The sequence below is a fragment of the Mustelus asterias genome, chromosome 21 (genome assembly GCF_964213995.1).
Source record: "Mustelus asterias chromosome 21, sMusAst1.hap1.1, whole genome shotgun sequence".
NCBI classification, from domain to species: domain Eukaryota; kingdom Metazoa; phylum Chordata; class Chondrichthyes; order Carcharhiniformes; family Triakidae; genus Mustelus; species Mustelus asterias.
Window position 1 is genome coordinate 10,443,288 of NC_135821.1, and position 12,135 is coordinate 10,455,422.

The window sequence follows — 12,135 nt, forward strand, 5'->3', positions numbered from 1 at the left end:
ACTTACTGTGAAAATCCCCTAGTCGCCGCACTCCGGCGCCTGTTCGGGTTACATTGAGGGAGAATTTAGCACGGTCAATGCACCCTAACCAGTACGTCTTTCGGACTGTGGGAGGAAACTGGAGCACCCGGAGGAAACCCACGCAGACATGGGGAGAATGTGCAGACTCCACACAGACAGAACCCGGGTCCCTGGCGCTGTGAGGCAGCCATTCTAACCACTGTGCCACCGCTGTCAGACCTGCTGAGATTTCCCAGCATTTTCTGTTTTCGCTTCGGATTCCAGCATCCGCAGTATTTTACTTTAACCTTCAGGGGAACTCCACTGGCCGTGAAGCGCTTTGGGGGATGACCCACGGTTGTGAAGAGCGCTGCACCAATGCAAGTCCTCCTTTCAGTCTGAATAAAATGAAAGAATGACTCCTGCAAAAGCAACATCGATTACCTCCTGCGTTGTCGAGGTTTTCGCACAAATCTGCCACAGTATCGAGTGCATTGCACCGCCTTCCATCATCGCTCTGGTCATCCTCGGCTGTTTCATTCAGGATTTGGAGACAATCTTTAATCTGCTTCACTTCATCCAGTTGTCCGTTAAACACATCCGACAGCGCATCCTGCAACCACTGTCTCCGCTGTGCAAAAAGAGAGAAGGGAGAGAGAGAAAGGAATCATTAAATGGCAGTAAGACATACACAGCTTGGAGGACTGCATTATTGGGCTACTCCAGGCTCCTTAGGCAGCACCTACCAAACTCACGACCACTACCATCTAGGAGGATAAGGGTAACGGACACATGGGAACACCACCTCCCCCTCCAAGCCACTCACCATTCTGATTTGGAACTCTCTCACCATTCCGTCATCATTGATGGGTCAAAATCATAGATCATAGAATAGATCACAGAATCCTCCAGTGCAGAAGGAGGTCATTCAGCCCATCAAGTCCGCAATTCCATACTATCCCCATACAAAGAACAAAGAAAATTACAGCACAGGAACAGGCCCTTCGGCCCTCCAAGCCTGCGCCGACCATGTTGCCCGACTTAACTGAAGCCCCCTACCCTTCCGGGGACCATATCCCTCTATTCCCACCTTATTCATGTATTTGTCAAGACGCCCCTTAAAACTCACTATTGTATCTGCTTCCACTACCTCCCCCCGGCAGTGAGTTCCAGGCACCCACCACCCTCTGGGTAAAAAACCTGCTTCATACATCTCCTTTAAACCTTGCCCCTCACACCTTAAACCTGTGCCCCCCTAGTAATTGACTCCTCCACCCTGGGAAAAAGCTTCTGACTATCCACTCTGTCCCTCATAATCTTGTAGACCACAGGCATTTACCCTAGCTAGTCCTGCTGACACGAAGGGGCAATTTAACACGGCCAATTCACCTAACCCGCACAGTTTTTGGACCGTGGGAGGAAACCGGAGCACCTGGAGGAAACCCACGCAGATACGGGGGAGAATGTGCAAACGCCACACAGTGACCCAAGCCGGGAATCGAACCCAGGTCCCTGGCACTGTGAGGGGCAGCAGTGCTAACCACTGGAATTTTGGAACACTCTCCCTAACAGCACTGTGGGTGTACCTACACCACATGGACTGTGACAGCTCACCACCACCTTCTCAAGGGGCAATTAAGGATGGTCAATAAATGCTGGGCCCAGCCAGCTGTGCCCACAGGGGAGGCGACAGACTGGTGGTATTATCGCTAGACAATTAATCCAGAAACTCAACTAATGTTCTGGGGACCCAGGTTCGAATCCCGCCACGGCAGATGGTGGAATTTACATTCAATAAAACAAAATCTGGAATTAAGAATCTACTGATGACCATGAAACCATTGTCGATTGTCAGAAAAACCCATCTGGGTTCACTAATGTCCTTTAGGGAAGGAAATCTGCCGTCCTTACCCGGTCTGGCCTACGTGTGACTCCAGAGCCACAGCAATGTGGTTGACTCACAACTGCCCTCGGGCAACTAGAGAAGGACAGTAAACGCTGGCCAGCCAGCGACGCCCATGAATGAATAAAAATTACCCACGCCACAAAGTAAGTTTTTAAAAAGTAGTTCAGTTAGCAGAGCAGGATTTAACTGAGAGACATAATCCCTGACTGCTGGTGTGTACTGGTCTCGGGCGAAGATATAAACCAGATAGGACTGCAGAGGCTGGGAGTATGAAAAATGGGACAGTGGAAAAGGGAAGCAAAGTTGTCAACGTCTAAGAAGACAATTTAACGTTTGGGGCAGAGAAACTTTGAGTTACTGGAGACACCAATACTTGCAGATCATCGCAATACTTCACACACTGTCTGTGTGGAGTCTGCACGTTCTCCCTATGTCTGCATGGGTTTCCTCCGGGTGCTCCGGTTTTCTCCAACACTCCAAAGATGTGAATGTTAAGTGCATTGGCCATGCTAAATTGACCCTTAGTGTCCTGGGATGCCTAAGTTAAAGGGATTAGCAGGGTAAATATGTGGAGTTATGGGGATAGGGCCTGGGTGGGATTGTTGTCAGTGCAGACTTGATGGGCCGAATGGCTGTAGGGATTCTATGATTTCTATGACTCTCTCTTTACCCCCTGGATATAAAATCCATTGACAGGCCACAAACCTCAATATCTGACAAACAAAGTTTATTTATTCGTGTCACAAGTAGGCTTACATTAACACTGCAATGAAGTTACTGTGAAAATCCCTCTAGTTGCCACACTCCGACGCCAGTTCGGGTACACTGAGGGAGAATTTAGCACAACCAATGCACCCTAACTAGCACGTCATTTGGACTGTGGGAGGAAGCTGGAATGCCCGGAACAAACCCATGCAGACATGGGGAGAACGTGCAGATTCCACACAGACAGTGATTCCCAAGCCGGGAATCGAACTCGGGTCCCTGGTGCCGTGAGGCAGCAGTGCTAACCACTGTCCCACCGGGCCGCCCCATCACCCCGACTCAAAAACATTGGCTCTGCTCTCTCTCCAAAGAAAGAAGTCTCACAGCACCAGGTTAAAGTCCAACAGGTTTATTTGGAATCACGAGCTTTCGGAGCGCTGCTCCTTCATCCTCCACTCATCTGATGAAGTAGCAGTGCCCCAAAAGCTCGTGATTCCAAATAAACCTGTTGGACTTTAACCTGGTGTTGAGAGACTTCTTACTGTGCCCACCCCAGTCCAACGCCGACATCTCCACATCACGGCTCTCTCCAAAGATGCTGTCCTCTTTTTAGGTCAAACCAAACCAAGTAAACAAACTCAGATTAAATCAGGACAAAGTAAAAGGGGCAGCTCCCCAAAAAGGAGGGGGAACAGCCCGAACAGAAATCAAAGTACAAAGGAAACTTAAAAACATCAAATTAAAATGTGATTATTGGGGTCAATAATGCACCCCAAACCCCTGCGGTGCCCAGCGGGCGCGGAAAGCGTCAACCTCGCCCGTGGACACCGCATGCTCCCTCTCCAGGGACACCTGGCCGCGAACGTAGCCGCGGTAGAGGGGAAGACAGTCAGGACGGACGGCCCCCTCGATCGCCCGCAGCCTGGACCGGCAAATGGCGCGTTTCGCCAGGCCCAGGAGTAGGTTCACGAGGAGGTCGCCATCCCGACCCTCCCCTCTCCGCACCGGGTGTCCGTAGATCAGGAGCGTGGGACTGAAGTGCAGACAAAACATCAACAAAAGGTTCTTCAGGAAAACATAAAGGAAGTGCAGCCTAAGACACACAACATAGACATGGTCCACGGACTCCACAAGGCCGCAGAAAGGGCAGTCTTCGGAGCCCGTGAACCAGTGAATCCTACGGTTGTGCGGAACTGCTGCATGCATCACCCTCCACCCCAGGTCCCCGACGTAATTGGGGGAGATCCCTCCGTAGAGGGACCTCCAGCGGGGACCTCCGCCGCCCGGCGGCAACAAGGCCCGCCAAGGTGTATCCGGGCGACAGGCGAGGAGGCGGTAGTGGAGGATGTGCAGCAGCAGCCCGCACAGGAAACGCCTCCGCGCGGTAGAAAAAGGCACGGAGGGCATTTCCGCGAGGCGGCTCAGGCTGTGGGGCACCTCACCGGGGGGGGGGGGGCTGAGGCTTTGGGCCATTGTGGAATTCCGCCCGAACAGGGGAACGCTCGGGCGGGATCCCACCGCACGCCTGCGCCGTCTCCAGTTTGCGTGCAGTTTCGGGGCCGAGCACGACCGTCCTAAGGTCTAGGATGGCTTTGGTCGCGCGCCGGACGGTCGTCCCCGCGCGCTCAGCCAGCACGCGGGGACTCATCCAGCCCGCTCCTCCGCCATCGAGCACGTCCCCGATTCTGGTCACCCCGGCGTCCACAGCCCTCCTCTCCGCCAGCCACCTGAAGTTATACGGCTGGAGGAGCGGATTCCTGAGCAGCGGCTCTCGCATGAGAGCCGCTACTCCTGACGGGGGAGAGCTGCGTCGCGAGGCGACCTTGTTCCAGACAGTGAGGAGGTCCTGGTAAAAGACGGGCAACTCCTGCAGGGCGGTCGGAGCACGCCCCAGTTCGATATGCAGGAGCTGCACGTCATAACTGAGGCCGTGCCAGTGGCGGAAGAAATACGTCGCCGTGGCACACCACTGTGGAGGGGGCTCAACGTAAAGGTACCTCTGCAGGGTCTGGAGGCGGAAGGTCGCTATCTGAGTGCGAAGGCACACCAGACCTTGTCCGCTCTCCTCAAGCGGGAGATACAGGACCGCAGCAGGGACCCAGTGCAGTCGATTGCCCCAGAAGAACCGCAGGAGGGTTCTCTGGATATCGGTGACAAAGCCAGGGGGAGGGGTCAAAGGGACCAGCCGGTACCACAGCATGGAGGCGACCAGCTGGTTTATGACGCGAACTCGCGCCCTGTAGGACAGCACTCGGAGCAGTCCTGTCCAGCGACTCAGGCGGGCGGAGACTTTGGCCTCCAGCTCCCGCCAGTTCGCCGGCCAGGATTCCTCGGCTGGGCAGAGATGGGCCCCCAAGTAGAGGAGGTTGGTCCTGCTCCAGGTGAAAGGCCTGAGCTCCTCCGGAAGGGGGTCCGTCTCCCAAGGACCGACAAGGAGTCCGGAGCACTTGGCCCAGTTGATCCTGGCGGAGGACGCGGCGGAGTACACCGCCTGGCATTCTCGCATCCTCCGCAGGTCAGCCGGGTCCGTGAACATGAGGAGCACGTCGTCGGCGTAAGCTGACAGGACCACCCCTACGTCCGGTCCGCGCAGGGCCAAACCTGACAACCTCCTCCGCAAGAGGCGCAGGAATGGCTCCACGCATACGGAATACAGTTGGCCGGACAAGGGGCAGCCCTGCCGTACTCCTCTCCCAAAGCGAAGGGGTGCCGTCAGGGACCCGTTAACCTTAATCAGACACTCTGCGGCAGAGTACAGTAATCGGATCCGGGCGACAAAATGCGTCCCGAACCCGAATGCCCGCAGAGTCCCGAGTAAATACTCGTGCTCCACCCTGTCGAACGCCTTCTCCTGATCTAATGACAAGAAGGCGCCCGACAGACCAGTCCTCTGGGTGTGATGTATTAGGTCCCGGACCAGGTGGAGATTGTCATGTATACAACGGCCCAGGACCAACTGAGTTTGTCCAGCATTTGCTTGTTTTATTCTCAGTACCTGCGGCCTCAAGATCTCGCTATCTGATTCTGGTGTGAGCCAACGCTCCAGGGCTCAGAATAGTTATTCTTTCGCAAGGTTTTTTTTAAAAATCGAGTTTTCTTGAGGACGATTTTTATTTGGTGGGGGAGGAGGACACGGCTACTTTTCAAGTTCTAAAGATCGAGGTTAGATTAAAAGCTGTTTTCGAGGCAGGAATTTGCAAACTCACTCTGCGCCTCCATTAAAGGACATTAACAGAAACGAGAGACAAGGTGCTGGGCAACAGGCCAGGAATCCAATCCAAGATTCTGTCTCTGGAGAAGCAACAGGAGCGGGAGAATCTGGAATTGAAGGAGCCGGAGCAACCAGCCTGGGAGAGATCGAATCTGTGACTGGAGGAGCGGCTTCAGCCAGATTCTGTCGTCACCCACTCTCACTTCAATACCCGAACAGGCGCTGGGGTGCAGCGACTAGGGAATTTAGGGCGACGCAGTGGTTAGCGCTGCTGCCTCACAGCACCAGGAACATGGATTCGTTCCCAGGTCGGGTCACTCTGTCTGTGCGGAGTTTGCACATTCTCCCCGTGTCTGCGTGGGTTTCCTCCAGATTTTCGGGGCAACAATAAAGGCTGTGAAATACTTCAAGGTCATACTTACGCACGCCTTTCGATTTGTTTCAGTGATGACCATGTCCATACAGCATGTGCAATTTCCAGCAAGACTCACTGGTTAAATTCACTGAAGCTAATCATACAGTGCAGAAGAGACCCTTCAGCCCATCGAGTCTGCACCGACACGTGTGAAACACCTCAATTCCCACCTAATCCCACTAACCAGCACTTGGCCCACAGCCTCCAATGTTGCGATGAGTTAAATGCTCATCCAGATACTTTTTAAAGGATGTGAGGCATCCCGCTTCCACCACCCTCCCAGGCAGCGCATTCCAGACCCTCACCACCCTCTGGGTAAAAAAGTATTTCCTCAAATCCCCCCCTTAAACCTCCCACCCCTCACATTGAACCTATGTCCCCTCATGACTGACCCTTCAACCAAGGGGAACATACACAAAGAATGAACAGTGAGACCTGGAACCATACAGCAAGTAAAGCTTTGTACTAATGAAGGGTAATGCCCGAGTGTACACTCGCTATTTCTCTCCCCAGATGCAGCGATTATCTTGCTGCATTTGCAGCTTACTCCAGGCTAACTGCAGCTAGCTCGGTAAAGACCAGCGATCGAGCACTCATCGATCCACCCAACATCTTACAAAGTGTGGGCTCTCACCTGGTCTGGCTTTGGACCCTCAGTAACACGGCTGAACAGAATGAGTCCTACATGCGAGTCCAAACCCACAGCGACATGGCTAACTCTTCCTTCTACAATGGCCTAGTAAGACACTCAGCTCGGGAGTGGCACAGTGGCTAGCACTGCTGCCTCACAGCGCCAGGGACCCGGGTTCGATTCCCAGCTTGGGTCACTGTCTGTATGGAGTTTGCACGTTCTCCCCGTGTCTACGTGGGTTTCCTCCAGGTGCTCTGGTTTCGTCCCACAGTCTAAAGACATGCAGGTCAGGTGGATCGACCACGCTAAATTGCCCCTTAGCATCCAAAGACGTGCAGGTTAGGTGGATTGACCACGCTAAATTGCCCCTTAGTATCCAAAGATGGGCAGGTTAGGTGGATTGGCCATGCTAAATTGCCCCTTAGTGTCCAAAGATGTGCAGGTTAGATGGATTGGCCATGCTAAATTGCCCCTTAGTATCCAAAGATGTGCAGGTTAGGTCGATTGGCCATGCTAAATTGCCCCTTAGTATCCAAAGATGTGCAGGTTAGGTGGATTGGCCATGCTAAATTGCCCCTTAGTATCCAAAGATGTGCAGGTTAGATGGATTGGCCATGCTAAATTGTCCCTTAGTATCCAAAGATGTGCAGGTTAGGTGGATTGGCCATGCTAAATTGCCCCTTAGTATCCAAAGATGTGCAGGTTAGGTGGATTGGCCATGCTAAATTGCCCCTTAGTATCCAAAGATGTGCAGGTTAGGTGGATTGGCCATGCTAAATTGCCCCTTAGTATCCAAAGATGTGCAGGTTAGGTGGATTGGCCATGCTAAATTGCCCCTTAGTGTCCAAAGATGGGCAGGTTAGGTGGACTGGCCATGCTAAATTGCCCCTTAGTATCCAAAGATGTGCAGGTTAGGTGGATTGGCCATGCTAAATTGCCCCTTAGTATCCAAAGATGTGCAGGTTAGGGGATTTGCAGGGTAAATATATGGAGTTACGGGGTACCTCCCCATCCCATCCCTGTAACCTAACCCAATTAGCATGGCCAATTCATCTAACCTGCATATTTTTGGGCACAGAGTCATAGAGGTTTACAGCACTGTTGGGATTCTATGATCCAATGAGCAGAGATGGGTAACAAACATTGGCCTTGCCAGCAACGCCCACGGACGAATAAAAAGTTCATCTCTGAAGAAAGACCCTCACTGCTGTTTCTCGATCTCCAGATGCTGCTTGACCTGCTGAGTATCGGCACCATTTTCTACCAGATTCTTAGTTCACGGTATCTGCTATTGCGTTTCGCTGAGGAAAGGGTGGGGGAAAGGGAGGCGGGTCAAGCGGAATCACGTTTACCTCTTCTGGCATGGGATGCAACTCTGGAGCGGTGTCCCCCACGGAGCCTGCCTCCACTGCAAGTCTCAGCAGACCCTGCAGATTGTTGGGATGATGCCTGTTCCGCTCAGATCCACCCTCCGCCATTTTAAAGAAAGCTCAATCTGGAAGAAAAGAAAATCAAAGATTGACCGTACAATGATCGAAGCAACATAAAACAAAATGCTGGAAATACTCAGGAGTTGTGAATGGGAAAAGCAGAATCACCTCTCGTTTCTTCTGCTCACCATTCAATCAGATCATGGCTGATCTGTGTAAATAGCATTCCCAGTGATGTTCCCCCCACCCCCTCCCTCCCCCCACTGTGTTTCTTTCCCCCAGGCTATCTCACCAGACTATTTTACTGCCTTTCTTATCATTCTGCTGGCTCAGTGCAGTTTAAGGATTAGACCTCAGGGCCCACCTGATCCGTCAGAGCAGCATGGTGGCACAGTGGTTAGCACTGCTGCCCTCTTTTTAGGTCAAACCAAATAAACAAACTCAGATTAAGTCAGGACAAAGTAAAAAGGGGCAGCTCCCCAAAAGGAGGGGGAACAGCCCGAACAGAAATCAAAGTACAACGGAAACTTAAAAAACATCAAATTAAAATGTGATTGTCAGGGTCAATAACGCACCCCAACCCCTCACAGCGCCAGGGACCTGGGTTTAACTCCGGCCTTGGGTGACTGAGTGGAGTTTGCAAATTCTTCCCGTGTCTGCGCGGGTTTCCTCCAGGTGCTCTGGTTTCCTCCTACATTCCAAAGATGTGCAGATGGAGCTACCTCTCCACTCACCTGATGAAGGAGCAGCGCTCCGAAAGCTTGTGATTCCAAATAAACCTGTTGGACTTTAACCTGGTGTGGTGAGACTTATGACTAATGAAACCAAGCATGCCGAATGCCTTCTTCACCACCCTATCCACCTGTGACTCCACTTATGAACCTGTACTACCAAATCTCTTTGTTCTATAACTCTCCGCAACATCCTACCATTAACTGAATAAGCCTTGCCCTGGTTCGATCTATCAAAATGCATCACCTCGCATTTATCTAAATTAAACTCCATTTGCCATTCATCAGCCCACTAGCCCAATTGGGGGCAGAACAGTGGCAAACACTGCTGCCTCGCGGTGCCAGGGACCCAGGTTCAATTCCCAGCTTGGGTCAGTGTGTGTGTGGAGTTTGCACGTTCTCCCCGTGTCTGCGTGGGTTTCCTCCGGGTGCTCCGGTTTCTTCCCACAGTCCGAAAGATGTGCTGGTTAGGTGGATTGACCGTGCTAAATTCTCCCTCAGTTTCCCCGAACAGACGCCGGAGTGTGACGACTGGGGGATTTTCACAGTAACTTCATTGCAGTGTTAATAAGAACTGGAAGCAGGAGTAGGCCATCTGGCCCCTCGAGCCTGCTCCGCCATTCAATAAGATCATGGCTGATCTTTTCGTGGACTCAGCTCCACTTACCCGCCCGCTCACCATAACCCTCAATTCCTTTACTGTTCAAAAATGTATCTATCCTTGCCTTAAAAACATTCAATGAGGTAGCCTCAACTGCTTCACTGGGCAGGGAATTCCACAAATTCACAACCCTTTGTGTGAAGAAGTTCCTCAACTCAGTCCTAAATCTGCTTCCCCTTATTTTGAGGCTATGCCCCCTAGTTCTAGTTTCACCCGCCAGTGGAAACAACTTCCCTGCTTCTACCTTATCTATTCCCTTCATAATCTCATATGTTCCTATAAGATCTCCCCTCATTCTTCTGAATTTCAATGAGTATGGCCCCAGTCTACTCAGTCTCTCCTCATAAGCCATCCCTCTCAACTCCAGAATCAACCTAGTGAATCTCCTCTGCACCCCCTCCAGTGCCAGTATATCCTTTCTCAAGTATGGAGACCAAAACTGTACACAGTGCTCCAGGTGTGGCCTCACCAGCACCTTATACAGCTGCAGCATAACCTCGCTGTTTTTAAACTCCATCCCTCTAGCAATGAAGGACAAGTAAGCCTACTTATGACTGATAAACTTAACTTGATCAAGATCCTAAGGGGCAATTTAGCATGGTAAAGTATCTTACCTCAAGGCCACTGCCGCCACCACCCCCCTCCTCCTCCATTCCATACCCATCCCACTTCACCCCACCCAGGTCCCCTGGTGCTGTGAGGCATGGATGGTAGTCATGATGTGGAGATGCCGGCGTTGGACTGGGGTAAACACAGTAAGGAGTCTCACAACACCAGGTTAAAAGTCCAACAGGTTTATTTGGTAGCAAAAGCCACTAGCTTTCGGAGCGCTGCCCCTCCGTCAGGTGAGTGGGAGTTCTGTTCACAAACAGGGCATATAAAGACACAAACTCAATTTACAAAATAATGGTTGGAATGCGAGTCTTTACAGGTAATCAAGTCTTAAAGGTACAATTTGAGTGGAGAGAGCATTAAGCATAGGTTAAAGAGATGTGTATTGTCTCCAGACAGTGAGATTTTGCAAGCCCAGGCAAGTTGTGGGGTTACAGATAGTATGACATGAATCCAAGGATGAATACATCTCTTTAACCTGTGCTTAACGCTCTCTCCACTCACATTGTCTGTACCTTGAAGATTTGCTTGCCTGTAAAGACTCGCATTCCAACCATTATTTTGTAAATTGAGTTTGTGTCGTTATATGCCCTGTTTGTGAACAGAACTCCCACTCACCTGATGAAGGAGCAGCGCTCCGAAAGCTAGTGGCTTTTGCTACCAAATAAACCTGTTGGACTTTAACCTGGTGTTGTGAGACTTCTTGCTGCGAGGCAGCAGTGCTAATCACTGTGCCGCCATGCTGCCCTCATAGAATTCTACAGTGCAGAAAGAGGCCATTTGGCCCATCGAGTCTGCACCGACCACAATCCCACCTAGGCCCTATCCACATATCCCCACATATTTACCCATTAACCCCTCTTACCTATGCATCCCGGGACACTAAAGGGCAATTTAGAATGGCCAATTAACCTAGCCCACGCATCCTTGGACTGTGGGAGGAAACCGAGCACCCGGAGGAAACCCAAGCAGACACAAGGAGAATGTGCAAACTCCACACAGACAGTGACCCAAGCCGGGAATCGAACCTGAGTCCCTGGAGCTGTGAAGCAGCAGTGCTAACCACTACGCTACTGTGCTGCCCTGACAGATCAGGTGAGGTCTAATCCCTAAACTGCACTGAGCCAGCAATGATGAGACAGGCAGTAAAGTTGTGTGGCGAGGTGGCCTGGGAGATGATTCACCGGGCCTTAAATGAGCTGAGAGGCCCGGGACTGAGCTGAGAGGCCCGGGACTGAGCTGAGCAGCCGGCCAGCCAGTGTTCCTGTCATCCACAACATGCCTCAAAATGGCCGCCTCCTCCTCCCCCTCTCCTCCAGCCGCCGACCGGTCCCGAAACCCCATTAAAAACCCTCAGAGCGCGCCCCTTACCCACTCCCTCTCTCTCTCCCCCGACTCCCCCCTCGCCCGGGGGTCTCCGTCCCGGGCGCTCGACGCCTCCCCTCTGCCAGCCGCGCCGAAGCTTCCAGATTCTTCCAGCGCTTTCAGTCCATGGGCGCCACCATCTTGCCGGAAATGACGCCGCGCGGGGGTCGCGCCTCCCCCCGCTGTGACGCGCACCGGTCGGAGGTGACGTCAATGCGGGGCAATTGTCTGCGTGTGTTGCCATCGCCGCGCCGCCATTTTGGAAACCCCGCCCCCCCATCCCTCAGCCCTTCATTGAGCCATGGACAGACAATTGAGTTAGATGCTCCAAAAAACCCCAGTGTCATTGAAGAAAGATTTTAAATCACCCTCTTTTGTTAGATAGGCCCAGTTACCAAATTTACTGTAAAAGATTGGCATTTTTATAGTGACTTTTATTGCTGTTGGATGGTGAGAGGATGTTTCCCT

At 52.0% G+C, this 12,135-nt stretch overlaps 1 protein-coding gene across 3 annotated transcripts in view; it reads right to left on the reverse strand.

The window, feature by feature from the left end:
- Positions 1-11,853, reverse strand: part of hspbp1 (HSPA (heat shock 70kDa) binding protein, cytoplasmic cochaperone 1) — a 32,382-nt gene extending 20,529 nt beyond the window's left edge. Inside the window, exons 1-3 of one of the 3 annotated variants that reach the window (XM_078237485.1) lie at positions 11,674-11,853; positions 8,221-8,363; positions 445-631 (exon numbers count right to left, since the gene is read on the reverse strand). In XM_078237485.1, the coding sequence (XP_078093611.1) occupies positions 445-631; positions 8,221-8,346 (313 nt within the window). In that variant the 5' untranslated portion in view covers positions 8,347-8,363; positions 11,674-11,853. Of the gene's footprint in view, positions 1-444; positions 632-8,220; positions 8,364-8,466; positions 8,485-11,673 lie in introns of those variants that run through there. The other 2 variants (XM_078237483.1, XM_078237484.1) reach the window with 2 other exon arrangements.
- Positions 11,854-12,135: the final 282 nt, after the last annotated feature.